This window comes from Cornus florida, unplaced genomic scaffold (genome assembly GCF_030987335.1).
Source record: "Cornus florida cultivar Cherokee Brave unplaced genomic scaffold, ASM3098733v1 CherokeeBrave_3.0.0_Hap2_Chr03, whole genome shotgun sequence".
NCBI lineage: Eukaryota > Viridiplantae > Streptophyta > Magnoliopsida > Cornales > Cornaceae > Cornus > Cornus florida.
Window position 1 is genome coordinate 52,003,223 of NW_026775573.1, and position 19,907 is coordinate 52,023,129.

A 19,907-nucleotide genomic window follows, 5' to 3' on the forward strand; every position below is an offset into this window, starting at 1 on the left:
GTTGTGGGGTGTTTGTTGTTGGCTGTGGAAATTGTTATTTTATTTTATTTTTTTGCTGTAACTGAAGTTGATGTATTCCCTTGAATTTATATTTTAGGCTATTGTTCTAATTTTTTGACAGTTTTTTTTTTTTTTTTTTTTTTTTTTTTTTTTTTTTGTTGAAAAAGAGATATTCGGTTTAATAAGACCAGATTTTAGGGGATATGATAGGTGTGTAAATATAGATGGTCAATGGCTAAGATTAGGAAATTTTGTTAGTGTACAGCCTGTAGCTTCTGTTAGTGTACAGTCTGTAGTTTCTATTAGTATACATGTTGTAATTACAGCCTGTAAATTGCTGTTACAGCCTATAGTCAGCCTGTAGTTTCCTTTGTTAGTCCCTCGTATTTCCTATTTAACTAAAGCATTGTAAACCATTCAAAATACAGTAATATACATATTCTTTTCAATCTTGAAATCGCCTATTTGGTATCAGAGCATCTTACCGATTCTTCTGAAAAAAAAAAAAAGAACACCCCCTAGCCGTCTTTTTTTTTTTTTCTCTTCCAAACAACCCTAATCACCATGTCTGATGATGTACCTGAGTCCAAGACCAAGACCTTTGAGTCCCAAGTCCAAAACTCTCAAACACACTCGGTCCAGATTACCATAATTTGGCTAAATGGTGAAAACTTCTTTCGCTGGTCCCGGTTTGTGCGGATGTACATCCTAGGCAGAGGCAAAATCGGCTACCTGACAGGAGAAAAGAAGGAACTGAAACCTGAAGATCCATCCTACTCGACTTGGGATGCAGAGAATTCAATGGTGATGACCTGGTTGGTGAATTCTATGGAGGAGGACATCAATTCTAATTATATGTGTTACCACACAGCAAAAGAACTCTGGGACAATGTCAACCAGATGTATTCAGACCTAGGAAATCAGTCTCAAGTCTATGAACTAACGCTGAAAGTCGGAGAGATCCGTCAAGGAGATAACAGTGTTACAAAATATTTCAACTCTCTAAAACGTTTGTGACAAGACCTTGATTTGTTCAGCGATTATGAGTGGAAATCGCCTGAAGATTGCAACCATTACAAAAAGAAGGTGGAAGACAACCGCACCTTCAAGTTTCTCATTGGACTCAATGTCGAGTTTAATGAAGTGAGAGGCAGAATAATTGGACGGCAGCCCCTGCCTTTAATCGGTGAAGTCTTCTCCGTGGTTTGAAGAGAGGAAAGTCGCAGGCTGGTCATGCTTGGAAAAAAGTTATCAAATGGTGCTGTTGAGACCTCTGCCCTGGTCGCATCTGAAGCGAATATTGGCAGGAAACATAATAAAAAGCCCGGTCTTTGGTGTGACCACTGCAACAAGCCTCGCCATACCCGTGAAACTTGCTGGAAAATTCATGGTAAACCAGCGAATTGGAAGAGTAAGCAGGAAGGTAGATTCAACCAAGCCCCATCAGCTCATGAAGCCGAGGCACTTCCCTTCAGCAAATAACAGATGGATCATCTTCTAAAATTGCTGAAATTCAATTCATCATCTGGTACTCCTAATGCTTCTCTTGCTCAAACAGGTAACAACCCGAAGGCCTTATCTTGTCATTCAAATTCCAGTGTTACCCCATGGATCATTGATTCAGGGGCTTCTGACCATATGACAAGTTTTTCTCATTTATTTCAAACTTTTTCACCTTGTTTTTGGCTCTGAAAAAATCAGAATAGCCGATGGTTCTTATTCTCCTATTGCAGGCAAAGGTTTGGTAAAACTTTCAAAAATTATTGATCTTAAGTCTGTCCTTCATGTCCCTAAGCTTGCTTGTAACCTTTTATCAATTAGTAAATTGTCCAAAGACTCTAATTGTCGTGTTAACTTTTTTGAATCCTATTGTGAATTTCAGGACCAGAGCTTGGGGAAGACGATTGGCAGTGCTAAGATGATAGATGGTCTCTACTATTTTGAAGATGATATTTCAAGTAATAAAAAGGCTCAAGGTCTGAGTAGTTTTCATTCTATCCCTGTTAGAGAACAAATAATGCTATGGCATTTTAGACTAGGGCATCCTAATTTCCCTTATCTTAAAAGATTATTTCCTACTTTGTTTAAAGGATTGGATTGTTCATCTTTTTATTGAGAGAATTGTTTTTTTATCAAAGAGTCATCGTACTACGTATTCTCCCAAACCTTACCAAACATCAAAACCATTTTATTTAATCCATAGCGATGTTTGGGGCCCTTCTAGGATCACAACTCTTTCTGGAAAAAAATGGTTTGTGACTTTTATTGATGATCATACACGTTTGTGTTGGGTGTATTTAATGACTGAAAAATCTGAGGTTGAAAAATTATTCAAGGATTTTTATATGATGATTGAAAATCAATTTCAAACAAAAATTGGCATTCTTCATACTGACAACGGCACCGAATACTTCAATGAAGTTTTAGGAAGTTTTTTAACAGAAAAAATAATTTTTCACCAATCCACTTGTGTTAACACGCCCCAACAAAACGAAATAGCTGAAAGAAAGAATAAACATTTACTTGAAGTTTCTCGTGCCATCATGTTTTCAATGAATATTCCTAAGTATTTGTGGGGTGAAGCCGTTTTAACAGCAACATATTTGATTAACAGGATGCCTACTCGTATTCTTAACTATTTTACACCCCTTGAAAGCCTTAAAAAGTCTTTTCCTGAAACTCGGATTTATTCCAACTTGCCTTTGAAAGTATTTGGGTGCACTGTCTTTGTCCATTACTTAGTAGACTTCGGTCTAAATTGGATCCTCGGGCTGAAAAATGTGTATTTGTTGGGTATACCCCGAATAAAAAGGGATACAAATGCTTCAATCTGAAAACAAAAAAAAAATGTTTATCAGTATGGATGTCTTTTTTCTAGAAAATCATCCTTATTTTCAGAAAACTTTTCTTCAGGGGGAGAAAGAGAGTGAAGAAAATTTTTGGGAGATTTCTATTAATATTCCCTTACCTAAAACTATTGTCTCACACTCTATTACTCCGAACACTGATCTTTTTAAACAAGGAAATGATGTTCTAGAATCAGGAAACCCGGGGCCTCCTAGTACTAATCTGCCGAGCCTTACTGTATCTCCAACAGGGGGAGAAATCCTACCAACCGTTCTAAAAAAATCGAATCCTAAGCTTCTGGTTTATAACAGGAAAAAGACTCATCAAAAGAGTAGAGAGCCTACTATTGTACCTGAGCAAGGCCAATCAGAGGTCCCGAGCAATGACTCCCTGAACACTCAAGATACTCTAAATCCTAACTTGTTCCTACTATTTCTGATAGTAAAGAGTCACCTAGCCAAGTTCCTATAGACATTGATATCCCTATAGTTGTTAGAAAAGGAATCTGAACCTGTACCCAGTATCCCATTGCCAAATACTTGTCTTATGATAAACTTTCCCAAACATAGGGCTTTTACATTAAATATTTCTCACTTGTTTGTTCCAAGAAACATTCAGGAAGCACTAGATGATCCGAATTAGAACTCAGCAGTGTTAAAGGAGATGAATGCTTAAAAGGAACGGAACGTGGGAGATAATTGACTTGCCTAAAGGAAAGAAAACTGTTGGGTGTAAATGGGTTTTCACTATTAAGGTGTAAAGCTGATGGTAGTGTGGAAAGGTATAAGGCAAGACTTGTGGGGAAAGATTTTACGCAAATGCATTGCATTGATTACCAAGAGACGTTTGCTCATGTAGCAAAAATAAATTCTATCCGAGTTTTATTGTCATTGATAGTCAATTCTAACTGGCCATTACATCAGTTGGACATAAAAAATGCCTTTTTAAATGGAGACTTGGAAGAAGAAGTGTTTATGAGCTTGCCACCTGGGTTCGAAGGAAAACACGGTCAGAGCAAAGTCTGTAAACTCAAAAAATCCCTGTACGGTTTGAAACAGTCTCCAAGAGCGTGGTTTGAACGCTTTGGAATGGCTGTGAAGAGTCATGGGTATCATCAGAGTCAGGCAAACCATACCATATTCTACAAACACGGTGAGGAAGGGAAAATTGCTGTTTTAATTGTGTATGTGGATGATATAATTTTGACAGGTGATGACATTGAAGAGTTGACCAGACTAAAGAAGAAACTTGCTAAAGATTTTGAAGTCAAAGATCTGGGAGCATTAAAATACTTCATTGGAATGGAATTTGCCAGGTCAAGAGAAGGAATTTTCGTGAATCAACAAAAATATGTACTTGATTTGCTTAATGAGATAGGACTACTCGGGTGTAAAGCTGCTGACACTCCAATTGAAGTCAACCTAAAGTTAGAAGCTGCCAAACCCGAGAATATGGTTGATCGTGAAAGATATCAGAGATTGGTGGGAAGACTAATTTACTTATCTCACACACGCCCAAATATATCATTTGCAGTCAGTATGGTGAGTCAGTTCATGCACTCTCTTGGACAGGAACACTTTGAAGCAGTGTACAGGATTCTGAGGTACTTAAAGGGCTCACCAGGTAAAAGACTTATGTTCAAGAAACAAGGTCATTTGCAAGTGGAGGTGTACACAGATGCTGATTGGGCAGGCAGTATAGTTGATAGACGATCTACCTCAGGATATTGCACCTTCGTTGGAGGAAACTTAGTCAAGTGGCGAAGCAAGAAACAAAATGTAGTAGCGAGGAGTAGTGCAGAAGCCGAGTTCAGAGCACTCGCCCATGGGATTTGCGAAGCTATATGGTTAAAAAGACTCCTTGAAGATTTGAAGGTTACTGTTTCTCCTCCAATGAGAGTCTACTGTGACAACAAGGCTGCCATTTCAATTACTCATAATCCAGTCCTCCACGACAAAACCAAACATGTGGAAGTTGACAAACACTTTAACAAGGAAAAGCTTGACTGTGGTATGATTTGCATTCCTTATGTCTCTACTACTGAACAAGCTGCAGACATCCTTACCAAAGGACTACACAAGAGACAGTTTGAAGTTTTAAGAAGCAAGCTAGCTATGGAAGACATCTACAAGCCAGCTTGAGGGGGAGTGTTGAAAAAGAGATATTCGGTTTTAATAAGACCAAATTTTAGGGGATATGATAGGTGTGTAAATATAGATAGTCAATGATTAAGATTAGGAAATTTTGTTAGTGTACAGCCTGTAGCTTCTGTTAGTATACATCCAGTAATTACAGCCTGTAGCTTGCTGTTACAGCCTATAGTCAGCCTGTAGTTTCCTTTTGTTAGCTCCCTGTATTTCCTATTTAACTAAAGCATTGTAAACCATTCAAAGTACGGCAATACACAGATTCTTTTCAATCTTGAAATCGCATATTTTTTTATATTATGATATTATCTGCTGGTGGATAACATTTATGAATTTGAACTGATCTAGTCTAGTTTGCATTATATTGCTTTGGGTGATATATAATTTGGCTTCCCGTGGGTTTAACAAAATTTTTGACTTCATGCTCAAAAAATTGATTGTTTCGTCTTCTTTGTAACTCCTAATGTTGATATTTAACAGGTTAACATAACGATGTTCTGGTACTATTTTGATACGAAAGGCAAATTTCAGGTTGTTTCGCTGTCAATATCTAAGCCCCATGATAGACTTGCTTAAGGACCAGAAAGAAAAACCTCATGTAAATACCATGGAATAAGATTTGATCTATTCATAAAGCAAGTTGTACACAACTGGGATTAGGGGTGCTCGAGGAACCTGAACCGGTTCCAACGGTTCCTAGAAAATGGAACGGGAATTGTTGGGACATGGAACCGGAACCGAACCGAACCGGTTCTGTTCCGGTTCCTGTAGTGCATTTTATATATATATATATATATATATATATATATATATATATATATATATATATATATATCCCTTTGTATGCATCAATAGACATATATTAGTAATCATATAATTAAAAACATAAATTTATAATTATTTAACGGTTCCTAAAAATTAGAATTGGAGCCGAAGCACCGGTTCTGGTTCCAGTTCGGTTCTACTGGTTCTTTGTGCACCCCAATTTAGGATTGCCCAATGTTCTCTAGTCATATCCCAAAGCATCCTTCCACTCTGTGGCATTCTTTCCTCTCTAGAATCAAACTGTCATTCCCCGCCAGAATCAGCTAAGCATCTTTTCTTTGAATGTGTTGGTTCCCCTTGCAGAATTTGGCGTCCAGTCTTGCTGAAATGCAGCATTCGAGGGCACCATGTAGTGGCCTAATATCATTTAAATGGGTGAATTATAGGATGGAAAAACTAGATTACAGAAGCTCAAGTATCGCTAAATCCATCAGAACTGCAGTGTCAATTACAGGAGCATTCATTGTAATCCCTTGCAGAAAAAATTACAAAAGGAGCCCCTACAGTGATTTCAAAAGTTGGGAATTTTTGAGGTTGATTTGGTGCTCGGCATTTGCTTCACTAAGTCTCATTAAGAGAATTAGTCAGCCTACGTTATGTAATCCCATTGCTGATCCATTAAGAACAACCCATTTGTTTTGAACGAGCGAGCATTCGATTGTTTAGAACATAAATGTAAGACAATTTCCCACCACACATATTTATGTACACATACACAGTAAGTTTTCAGGATCTATTTGGTTCAATTATCTGAAAAGAAGAAGAAAGTTTTCAGGCTGTTAAATGGAAATGTGTGTTTGTGTGTGTGTGTGTGTGTGTTTTTTTTTGTTTTTGTTTTTGTGATTGTGTTTCTAAAACTATCAACCAGACAAATTCCCTATACTGCTTTCCCAAGATTGTCCATTCACATTTTTTTTCCCCTGGACCTATCCCAAATAGCATCATTAAGCTACCAACAAGATACTCCAACTCTGATAAAAAGCAGTACAACTAACGCAGACCAACAAATAGATGAAAGCAAAGAGTAGTCATTCATGAGAGCACCGATTTTATGTCCTCTTCATGACATTCTTTCCTCTCTCTTTCCTGTAATCTTTTCTTCACAATATTTCAAGACAACCAAACAAAGAAAAATGAAAATTTTCCATAATTTCTTTTTGCGTTCGCACTTGGTTTCTGAGTTTAAAAAAGTGGCACCATAAGCAACATTCAACACCTTGTTATCGTAATAGTTTCTAACAAGTGCAAATAGTGCCTATGCAAGTGATGTACTTATTTTCGTAGTTGAGTGGAAACGAAGAATCACATCAAACATCGTAGATGGTGATGGTACATGCATGAACTAATCCGCATAGAGTCTTGTGTTGATATAAACCATATATCGGCATTGCTATAGTTTTCAATCCAGCAACAGAAATGGATGAAGGAATGGGGAATCAAGTACCAGCAGAGCCCTTTCCGAAGTAAGAATGCTGACAAGCATCAGCAGCAGTAATCCTTCTACTTGGATCCAAGCACAGCATTTTCTGCAAAACAATAACCAAAGTACCACATATAATTTAGATTTTAAATATTCCGTCACTTTCAAAACGCAGTAACATTTCAAACTAGAAAGCTTAATTTAACATGAGTGGTGATCAGACGGACTTGCTAGGGCAGGGTTAGAAACAGAGTTAGTTAGGTATAGCAAAATCAGAACTTACAGAAAGAAGATCCAATCCAGCAGGTTCAAGTCCAGCGACCTCGTCTCTAAGGTTTCGTGTATATTGAGGGAGGAACTGTTGGCAGAAGAGAAACAAGGTGAGAACGAAAGGTACCTTTTTGAAGATTCCGTGACAGGAAGATCAAAAAGACAAAGCAAGCTCAAAATCTCTATTACCGGGGGTACGTTAGCAATGTGGCGACATAATGAAGTCACTCCAGGCCAGGTTGCTTCAGTTGGCACACCTAACAAGCTTCGTACAGGAATGTAGATGTCAATATGAGTGCTGAACTTGAGATGGAAAATGGATATGCACATAAAATTGGTTTTTGTGAGCTAAATTATTAGCACCTGAATATGTCCATCAATACATTAATCTCACTTTCTGCACAGAACAGAGGTCGATGGGTCACCATCTCAGCAAATATACACCCCACAGCCCACACATCAACTGGAGTGGAGTAATTGGAGCTAAGGAGGAGTTCGGGTGCCTTGTATCCTAGAGTTGCGTCCTGGAGTGCACTTCAAACGTATCAAAATCATAGACAATGTGATAAACAAGTCGACTGATGTTTGAAAAGTTTCTCAAAAAGTTATCAAATCATGGTATATTTAAAGATGTATTGATACGTTTCGTAGGAAAAGACAACCCCACTAGAACCTAATCCATCAACATTACATTTGCAAGGGACTTCCTTTCCTAGTAAGGTCCTAATCACGACCTCTAGAGTGTACTCGATCAGTTTTTTCTTATCATCCAAACAACATCGAGAAAGAATGGTACTTTTCCAACTACTATGGATTTAGAAAACTTAAGACACCTAGAGGAGAACTTCCCAAATTTCTCTCGGTCACTGCGCCAAATGTCAGGACTCAGGAGAATAACCTTTTTATTTTTATTATTATTATTTTTTTTTGTATTAATCTAGTTATACAATGATAAGAGTATCAATGTTTCACAAAGATAATGAACACATTTGTTTTCCAAGTGGAACTAGAATTACTCCACTCCACCAACCCCATTCAGGAAGCATAATAATTTTTCATTACAATTTACAGCTTTTCTTGATAAAATCAATAAAAGAAAAAGAATTTTTTGGTATGCAGGAAACATCTAGATGCCCATGAAGGAAAAATCTCAGCATCACTCCAAAACACCGAGCCAACATTAAGGAAAACGAACGTAACAAATTTCATAAACATGATTTCTTATTACAATGCATAATGTAAAAATGTCCCCTAAGGAGCAATCTAGAACATTTATTTTTTGGGACCAGTTATTTCTTTATTGTTATACATTATAAAGAAAGGCATATCTAAATGTCTCCTAAGTTGTGGTATTCGAATTGTGCAATTTCCAAGCCTACATATTCGGCAAGTGAAAATTTGTTTACCAAAACAATCAGGTATACAAAAAGGACAAATAACAGGATAATTGTAATGATCAGTGACATACCTTGCCAATGTAGTTCGTAAGAGGAACACCAAATGCCCTGGCAAATCCAAAGTCATCAATCTGAATGACCATTTTGTCGATATCTATCAGCAAATTCTTAGGTTTCAAATCCCGATGGATTACTTTATGAGAATGACAATAAGCAACACCACAGAGAATCTGATAGAGAAACCGCTGCAGAGAAATTATGTTCAAAGGTAATCGTCATTCTCATCTCAACTAACTATCCAAAGTAACTGCAGACAAACACTGCGAAACTGCAACTAAAAATATATATAATTATTTATAAAAACACAAATAAATAAACAGTAACAAAGAAGAAACATAAAAAAAGAGCATTTGGAAAACCTTATGGAGTTTTAGTCAGTATCCTTCGTTCTTATTCAGTTTCTGATCATGTTATAACTCAATTTTATCAGACCACACAAAATTGAAAAGATTCGTTATCATGGAATTTATAAATAAACCACCTCAAGTGCTATCATGTCACAACAATAGAAAAGTGCTAGAGTCAAATATAAAATATTCATACAATAAAGGAAACTTTATCGATCTGTAGAAGTGAAAGAAAAGGTCATAAACATCTATAACGTTTCACCAATGCACCAGTCTAGCTTTATTTTTAAGTCACAGACAGAAGTCATCAATTTCCAGAAACGCAAGCAGAAAGCTCTCACCCACCTTTATTATTTGTTGATCCTTTGCAATCTCAGAATAAGAAGCAATGAACTTTGACAGGTCAAGGTCCTGAAACTTAGAAATGAGATCCGCGTGTGTCCCAAGGGTTATTACATCAAGTACCCTGTTTCCAAAGTTCCACATATATATATTATATATTTTTTTATAACAAAATTAATACTGTTTACATGTTGTCAGATGTTCAAGAAATTAAGAAAGTTAATAGAAAAATATAACGATAAATCAAACACAAGAGATTTCCTACTGTTCTCAATCAATAAAATTTTAATTATAATAAATAGATAAGGGCCTTTCTGAATGACGCACTATACTCATGAGACAATCAAGTTCTACATACATCCATCAACCAGAATAACAATTAAAAGAGAATGGAAAGTTAGCCCTCCTTAATATATTCATTTTGGTACAAGTATTTTTAGAAGTGTGATGTAGCATAAAATGCCAAAAAGAAATCTAGAAATGTCTGTTGTACTGTATGATACACAAGGTATCAAGATTAATACATCACAAATAATACCCAGGAAAAATATAAATTATTGTAGAAACACCATTACACAGATTAGTATTATTACTATTTTTCCGATAAGCCATGCAACTCCCACGACTCCCACACGAATACAATGGCCCCATTGAGTTCTAGATAATATATAGCATTCCTAGGAATACATCCATCGCCTCAAATAGAGCCATTACAAGGGAAAAGAGAGAGAGAGAGAGAGAGAGAGAGAGAGAGGAGTTATCTTAAAAACAATGTCATAAAATTTGATTGTTACTTTATGGACAGGTTTGTAATGATTATCACAAAAAGTGATGAAGCCTTTCATTTTCTACAATGACGCAATTCTAGATTTATAAGTTTTCATTTCTAGTTCTATAGACACACAATGGGACCATTCGCCCCCTGTGACTCTGTAAGTTATGATTTTGCCTCTGAGAAATGTGATTAATTCACCAAATTTGGGGCTCATAATAACAACAACACACATACACATTCAAAGTGTCCCAAGAGAAGAAGAGAGAGACAAAGCAAAAACTAAATAAGTTATCCAAGGACTAAAAAGTTGCAACATTTATTGCCATCTCTCACTATGCTGAAAGGAAAACAAGAACAGTTCTGAAGTTACCTGATTCTCGAGGGTTAAAATTTATGAGACTAACTGCAAGCTTCAAAACGAAACATAACACTAAAAAACACAAAAGAAAATTTGTGATCTATATTATGAATGACGTGGCTATTCCACATCGGTAATTAAGAGCAATTTGTTTATTCATTTATTACATGGATAAAACAATTCTCCGATAACAAAAAATCATCCTATAAGATAAGAACAATGGTGATGTTTTGATGAATTTGTCCAACCGTAGTTGGAACCTGGTCTCCACTGAAAAAGGAAAACCCTAATCATCATCATTATCCTTGCCTTAATCCCATATGAATAAATGAATTCTCTTTCTCCTTATTTTCTATTACAAGCCATCTCTCCTCTAATATTTAACTTTTTAAAGTCATTTCTAATGATTTGATTTCATGTCACTTTCGGGAGCCCTCTTTGCCTCATACCCTCTATGCAAATTATACTATTTCTTCTCACCAGTGCATATATAGATTTTTTGTGTATATGTCCATACCACCTAAGTCTACTCTCTCTAAGCTTATCACTAGTATGTGCAACACCTATTTTCTCCCTCACATTTTGGAAAACCTAATCTTGCTACGTTTTGATCATTGCACCATTACAGTATGAAAGTCTACGTTTTAAGGAGATTGGACCTCCATGAGTTTCAACATCTATATCCAAAATTATGACAATCATTTTCTGAAATGTATTATGGAAAGAATCAAGAAGATTTGAAAGGGGAAAAAAAAATTATAATCTTCATGGAAGGATTCCAAGTTTTGCCCTTCCATAAAATTGGCAATTGTCAAGACAATTTCAAGCATACTTGAACTGGTTTGATGTTCTTGATCAAGTCCAGAACTGCATGGATATTAGTGGACGAGTTGTTGAGGCAGGGGAGGTTGGCCAGATCAGGTGAAGGAGTCGGGCAAGATGCTGATGAAGTAGTGATGTTTGAGGTTGGGGATTCAGTGTTGTGATGGCAGAATATCTGTTGTAGCTGAGTCTAAAGAAAGAAGGAGTCCCGAGAAAGAAGATACCACAAACCACATTTTATTAGTTCGTGTTTGAGACGAGTATCACTGCTCTAAAAAGAATAAACGATCAGGAAATCTTCTTTGACTTAATTTTTATTTCATAACTAAACCAAATCTTACATTGCATATAAATAATTAGCCCTAGCATTTCAGGACAAGTATGGAACCAAACCTTGCACTCTGAAAGTAGCATAAATTCCTAGTCTCACAAATGTAAGTGTTGCCAAGAAATGATATATCAGCATGAGATAACTAATACGGTAATTTAAATGTAAGCAATTAATTTATGTGATTAGTCTCTAAATGAAAGTAATACCTCACTGTTGGCAAAAAAATTAACATGGTTTAATAAGATTTGATTTTGGTACTTCATACATGCTAAATCAAAATAATTTCTATCTGATGGATACGAAAACAGATGGCCAAAAATCAATTTATCATCTGAAGATTTTACACTACATAGACTCTATCATATTCATAATCAAAAGAAAAAATGGCATACTTGAGAAGTTAGAGGAGGTAAACATCAAACGAAAGACAAGAAAAGTCAAATGGAGGTGCAACATGCAACAAACACTAACAGAATGCACAAATATGTGAGACTCGTTTTATTCAAGTACAGGAAAACCAAGAGAACAGGAAAACCAAGAGAACAACACAAGTGGCAAAAAAATTGGATAGAGCAGGTGAGAAAAGATATGAATGCTTATGATTCTATGAATGATATGCCTTCAGATAGACCAGATCACATGACTATATATATACAAACACAAACACACACACACACACACACACATATATAAGTCATCTAAAGGCATGTTGAAATTAAGTTCAAAACTGTTTATACTTCTATTAATTATTGGATACACGCCTCTGCTTATAGAATACGCAAACATCATTAAAGGTAACCCCAAGGGGGTGGAGTTGTTGGCCAAGAACATGACTCACGAGGCAGAGGTCCTGGGTTTGACGCCTCACATAATGACACATTGGGACCTGCCAATTGTCAGAAGGGAGAATGGTCTCACCCTAAGGGTGAGGACACCCCTATGAGTCAACAAAGAGAATTGAAAAGAAAAAATAACCATTAAAGGTACTCAGATACTTTTGTACTTTGAGTACTAATTCTGTAAGGTGCAGAGAGTATGAACGAAGTTACAAAAGATATTATTTAATTTTCAACAATATTGCTGTTGCATGGCAGGTGGCATACTATGGAGCAACCGTTGACACCAACCAAGTGTATCCTAAGTTTTGCATTTTCGTGATCAATTGTCATTAGGAAAAAAAACGCGATTATACTATTTACACGGCATTATACAAGACAAATTCATTCTCTGCATTAGGTGGACGTTCTCCATCCCCACCCGCCCACTTCAAAACTTCCAAAGAAATCAACAATTAATTCACCAATTCTTAATATAAAAAAGGCAGAGGTATTTTAATTTGTTTTTTTTTCTTTTTGATTGGTTAAGAGAGAGAAAAAGTTCAGTCTTGTAACTTGCACCAAGATTCCATAACTTTCTTAACCAAGTATCAATGGAAAAAAGAGAAAAAGAGGAAGCAAGAAGAGGAAAAATTATCAATTTTTTAAACATTACTCTTTCATCTCATTATTGGCTATTTGTCATAACAATTACAATAAATGAGTATCACCTGATGATACTGACATGATCCAGTCCTTTCAAAAGCGAGATTTGTTTTATTACTGAACTAGGGACACCTTCTTCTTCACCTCTAAAGGAAATCCTCTTCAGAGAAAAAGTCTTTTTGGTCACGCGATCACGGCACTTGTAAACCACATGAAAACTGCCTTCTCCAATCTTCTCAATCAGCTCATACTGCAAATCCAAATGGATGAGCAACCATGCAAGGAGACTTGGAGTAGCATCAAAGTAAACTAGAAGTAAGAAACCCTACCTTCTTGTCCATTTATCAAGTCAAACAGGACCACCAAATAGAAAAACTGAAGTTTTTGATCTGGAAAAATTGGAAAATGGATAACTAATAAACGGTCAATTAACAAGGGAAAATAAATGGATATGTTAACATAAAATCAAGCTAACCCTCAAAATAGGACAGCTGTTAGTCATGAAATACAAAGAAACTCAAAAGCTTGCAAACCACAAATCTGCATTGAGAAGAAAGAAATGAACTAATGAACAAAGAAATCAACTCGGGAACTTCCAAAAATTTAACCATTACAAATAGAAAAAGAAATGAAACCAGATGTGCCAAAAGAAAACATTTGAAGGGACACTTGACCAGAACTTAAAAGCCAGAAATGCAATGAGTGCTTATCCATAAACAAATGTATCTAAACTCTCAGTCCTGAACAAAGAAGTCAGTGCTAGACATGCCAAAGGGAGCCATGGATGGACAAACATGAAAGAAATTTATAAAAATTAGTTTCTGGAATTCATTAGATCCAATCGGGAACAAATGTCCTTTTTGCCTTTTCATTTCTTGGGGCATGTGTTGTAGAGTCATTTATCATGCATAATATTCTTCAAAATATCTGTTCTTCCGACACTAGTTAAATTACCACCTGAAGTATAAAACACTAATATACCTAGCTTAAAAAGAGAGTAAACCCAAAACTCCCATTTTATTCCTTCCGCTGCAGAAATATTTTACATTTTCTTTAACCAATCGCTACAGAAATCAAAATGTCAAAAGGTTGCAAGATTATTAATAAATTAAATATTGATATTATACATCCCACTATTCTTATTTCACCTCTTTCTATAGATACCATTGCCCACATAACCTCCAGAACCTCCTAAGAAATCTTATTTAGCAAGATGCTAAGCACCAAAAAACTCATTACCGAGTCACTATACTGTTTCTCAGAATTTCTTTGTGCATCTGCTGTTTTTCCTTCACTTTTCTTTTCTATTAATAAGAAACAGTATTTCTTTTTGCGTCCACAGTTTTTCCTTCACTTTTATTTTCTATTTATTCCATGCTGACAGAATGCATCTTTAAGTAAACACAAGGAACAAATAATTCACCTGACTGATAGAAAAAATAGTAACAATTCACCTGACTCAAATGTCAGCAGCCTTTTTCAGCCATTTTAATGATTAGTTTGTCTATAGACTTAGAGCCTAAAAACTTAATTCATCAAGTGGAAACGAGAGAGCAGCACTTTCTTTGTACTAGATGAGAAGCATGAATAATATTAAGAGCACAAAAATAAATGGTGGGAAATGTAAGAACACCAAAATGGGAACAGGAAGGAGAAAATATATATTATGGTAGTAAAGTTCAGTCTGATAGTTGTTGAGATCTAATCAAAATATCATCAAATGAACTTACTTCAATGTTTAGTACTTTCTGTTTCTTTTTTCTTTTTCTTTTTCTAACTTTTTATTTTGGTAGGTAACAATATATATATATATATATATATATATATATAAAATAAATATAAGTACAAAGCAAGTCATAGGTACACTAGCAACCAGTAACGAACCAAAGAAATGATGACAACTATATCCAAAGTCCAAACACTTTTTCCTTAATCCCGTAAAGCACCCTGTAGCTTTTATTACTAGTATTATTCACAGCTCTGCAATTTATTTCTTCCAAAGATGGCAGAAGTCATAGACAATTTCACATCAAAACTCCCAGCTGCAAACACTGTCAATAAAATGGGAACTTAAATTTACGCATAGGGGAAGGTACACAAATTAATACAAAATGCCGTCTTCCTCACCAATTCCACAGAAATAAAGGCGGCTTGAGATCGCAAAACATATTAACTGTTTAATAATTTAAGATCAACTACAAAATTATTCAATGCGCAGATGATAATTTCATCTCTAACGTTCTGAATTCTATCTTCAAATGTTTCAATTGTTTACTCAAGTGTATTATATTCCATCTATGAAAACCTAGGAAATTATAATATGTACTGTTAATGAACATATATATCTTGCACACACCATAGGAACTTTATATACTATAAGCCACAAGTTCTTTAACAACTTGTGTAATCAGAATATCAGGACAGTGATTCAATTTAGAACATAAAACAACTAGAAAGTTTCTACAGAAAATCATCCTAAATCATCATCATCGTCATCTCATAGACGTATAAATACAGATCTATGCATATAGAATATATATATATATATACATCAAATTGGAGATGTTATATGTGTGTGTATACGCACACGACCTTCACAGACATACATCGCAATCACGAGATCGTAATCAATAGATCGTAAGGATCTGACAAAGCTCGAGTTAAAGAAATCTTAAAACTAAGATAAAAATTGAAGATAGAATTGAAATTGAAGATGATATGTGTGTGTGTCTGTGTGGAAGTGTGTGTTGAGAGAGAGAGAGAGAGAGAGTTTACTTGTAGAAAGTGACGATCACCGGTTTTGCCCTAATTTCCCGATTGTTTTCGAAGTCGAACTATAGTTGCAGAGAGAGAGAGCTTCAAAGCGAAAATCTGTTGAAATGAGGAGAGAGAATCTTATATACACACACACACACACAGAGGCGTAACAGCATTTCCCTCCAAAATCAGAGAGAGGAGATGCTGGGGTGTAGCGCTTGTAAATTGCTCTCGATCATCCAATCCCTCAGAATCGTTGGATGCATTTTGAATGTTGTTTTGCCTTCAACGAATCATGATGATCGTGATTGCCACAACATTTTTTAATTTTAATTTTTATATTTATAAACGAATGGATTTGAAGGTAAAGAATTGGGGATTAAATAAAAGTTTAAGAAGTGAAATTAAAAATTGAGAATTGCAAATACATATTTCATGCTATTATTTCGAAATTTACACAGAAAATGGCCTCAAATCCGTCCTTAATAATTCTTGAAATTCCTATGTTTCTTGTGCACGAGATTTTTTTTTTTTTTTTTTTTTTTTTTGTATTTTAATATGTAATATCTATTATTCTTTTATGTTGCGATATACTTAAAATATATCGATCAATGTGCAATTGTTATTACATCTATTATATTATTAAAAATACATAGAATTTCGATGCAAAGTGGATTATATTTTTATTGCTAAATTTTTTAAAATGGACATAAGTGACTATAAAAGCATTTTTTAAATTTTGCATAATTACACACATGCTTCAATTAAAAATAAATAAATAAACAAAGAAAAAATCTAATCCCAAAAGCTAAAAAAAATTATTTTTATTTGTTTTTGTTACTATAACTAAACAATTGTAGCAGTTTTTTTTCTTTCTAAAATCAATATAAAATGGGAGTAATATAATTTCTTTTTTGTTTTTGTTTTTACAATCTTCCGATCATTGCGTTTTATTTTTAAATATTGCAAAAATTTGGTATGGTATGGTTCACAATCAATCACGTAACAACCAAAAAAAACACGTTCTAGCGGAAAAATACAAAGTGGAAGTTGTGGACAAAAGGTCCTTTTAATGATTGTGTGAATGCAGTTAAAAATGGTTAAATTCCAATTTTATTAAATTAAAATAATTATAGAATCGTCAAAAATGCCAACGCGGATAGTAATTCTTAAGAAATAATTCTCACGTGATCTAAAATTTAATAATGTGACCTTTAACTAATATTGATACGGTGCCTGTCAAAAAACCATCCGACGATCAAGTCAGACATCGAAATTCTAAATTAAACATAAACTTTTGTATTTAATTGTTTGTACCACTTTTTGAGCCATACTTACCATCTTGGAAGCAGTGAAATCTCTGTTCTTCTTGCTGTTCATTTCTTCCCATAAAAAAGGATTGATTAATTAAAATGTTGAGTTAGATTATAACCACAGTATTCATAAATTTTGTGCAGTCTGATGGGATCAATAGTTATTGTTATTGGGTTTTATTCAGTGATGTGGGGAAAAGGCCAAAGAAGGAAAAATGGTGGAAGAAAGTGGAGTAAATAGCTCGGCTTGGACCGGTGAAAAAGTTTCTCAAGACTATGTTCGATTGCATGAAATTGAAATTTTAGAATTAAAAAAAACAATTCATAAAATTAAACTAATTTTATTATTATTATTATTATTATTATTTTTATTTTTTTCAATTCTATCAATTCTAAATCCAAGATCTGAATTATATGTGACCAAACATAATCTAAGAGAATTAGTCAGCCTACCGGAATTTTAATAGTTGAGAATTTGGAGCTTGGCTTTTGCTTCACAAGTCTCGTGAAGAGAATTAGTCGGCCTCCGTTATGTAATCTCATTTCTGATCAATTGTGAGCAAACCATTAGTTTTAAAGTAACACGAATTCCATTCTTTAGAAAATGTAAATTTAGTAGCTAGCTAGTCAAATTTAATCACAAGAAAGAGAATATAAAAGTTTATCTAAATCCAACAATTTAATATAAAAAATCTGTCATCCAAAATTTTTACTGCATAATCCACATGCTAAATATTCTATTTCAAACGGTTTTGTCCTTTTCAAAATAAGTTTATTCTTATTAGCAAATATAAGGCACCATTAGTGAAAATGACCTATTAATTTTGCTTTTCAATTGTAAGGACCAATAAGTCCTATTTTTATTATTTATTTTTTAAGGACAACTATGTCCTACTTTTAGTTAATATTTCCATTAAGTTTATAATTCCACTTAAATTGGTTTTCTTCCCAATATTTATAGTAAAAGTGTCCTCCTATTAATAATGATAATAAAAGTTTATAAGTTATCACTAAGGAGGCCAAAAAAAAAAAAAAACTCGAAGCTAAAATACCAATTTGAAAAAGTAACATCAACCCTAAAGCTAAATAGAATAAGTACAACCAATAGAGTCATAAATACAGTGATTAATTTAATTTCTTCAACAAAAAAATTAAAATAGATTATTTGTGTTAAACACTAATTGACTCTAGAGGAGGGTGAATAGAGTTAATAGCCAGTTCTTGCAATTTATAAAAGTGATTTCTAACTAACTATCAAACAATAATCAATATGGATAATTAAGCAATTCAAAGCATAAATGTAAGAGAGTTAGGGATGAGAGATTACAAACAATGACTTAGAGATTTTAGCGAGGTTTGGAAACTCCTACTCTTCAACTTAAGATTCCTCTTGAGACTTTCTAATCAACTAGAGCTTCTCCTTAAGGGTGGAGAACAAACTTTCACATGAAGCAAACTCTTGTTTCTCTTCCTTGCTAGGCTTTCTTTTGAGTCACACCAACCCTTACAAGTTTGTAGTAATGTATGTAATTGAAATACAAAATTGAATCACTCTTAAAATAGATGTCCAAATATAAGCTCACAACTAGAGTAGATATATGAATCAAATGAAACTCAAATCTCTAAGATAATATAAGAAAATAAAATATATGGAATAAATGATCAAATAAAGACTTGAATGCTCTTAAATACTCTTTAATGCTCTTAAGAATACTCTCAATGATTACTTATCAAAAAAAAAAAAAAAAGAATACTCTCAATGATTTGTGGCTGTGTTGGTCGACTGATGGAGTACCTTCGGCCGAAGTCCCTTGTTGGTTCTGTTTTCAGTTCTGTTTTATAAAAAATCTGTCCTGACAGTTCTGTTTTCAGTTTAGATGCCAGTCTTTTAGCATACCTTATTTTCATTTATATGTCCATTTTCTTTAAGTTTACAATGTAAATAAGGAAGTACCCCCATTTGGATTCAATAAAAAATATAAGAAAATTGAAATCCAACTAAATCAAAATGTAAAAATTCAGTTTTAGTACAAATTTGAATTTCTGACAGTTTTGGTAAAAATGAATCCTTATGTAGACCAATGTAGACTTGGTCATAAATTTTAATAAAATTAGTTTAGGCTATTTGAAGTATAAGGAGTTATTACCAGGAAAAATTATTTTGAAATGATCATTATTTCAAAAATTTATTTTTCACACTTAGCCATAGCCAAAAACACAGTTTTTTATAATGCGGATTCTGGGTCCCAATGTCTGTTACCAACTCATGGTAATGAAGGCTTTATAGATAAGTAATTTAGTTCTAAGCCTTCGCATTTACTTTCTAGAGACCAAAGTAAATCATGTAATTGATGTGCATGGTCCTAACATTCTAGCACAAGTGTTGAGTTCTTTCAAATCTTAAGCAAGTTTGAA

The 19,907-nt window shown here is 34.3% G+C and overlaps 1 protein-coding gene across 1 annotated transcript; it reads right to left on the reverse strand.

The window, feature by feature from the left end:
• Nucleotides 1-6,945: 6,945 nt before the first annotated feature.
• LOC132300520 (cell division control protein 2 homolog) lies at nt 6,946-16,738 on the reverse strand. The gene is made up of 9 exons (XM_059797631.1): nt 16,198-16,738; nt 13,752-13,811; nt 13,488-13,672; nt 9,659-9,779; nt 8,978-9,151; nt 7,873-8,033; nt 7,699-7,774; nt 7,523-7,597; nt 6,946-7,345 (listed from the first exon to the last, which is right to left on the reverse strand). Exons 2-9 carry the CDS (start codon nt 13,761-13,763, stop codon nt 7,256-7,258), a joined length of 894 nt encoding a protein of 297 aa, XP_059653614.1. The 5' UTR covers nt 13,764-13,811; nt 16,198-16,738; the 3' UTR covers nt 6,946-7,255.
• Between the last annotated feature and the right edge of the window lie 3,169 nt (nt 16,739-19,907).

Bases quoted from the DNA above. Each gene is read 5' to 3' on its own strand.
- LOC132300520 (XM_059797631.1), bottom strand. The intron at 9,780-13,487 runs GTGATACTCATT...CTTTGGAAACAG, and splicing joins GATCATGTCAGTATCATCAG to GGTACTTGATGTAATAACCC. The intron at 9,152-9,658 runs GTGGGTGAGAGC...ATTTCTCTGCAG, and splicing joins AGGATCAACAAATAATAAAG to CGGTTTCTCTATCAGATTCT.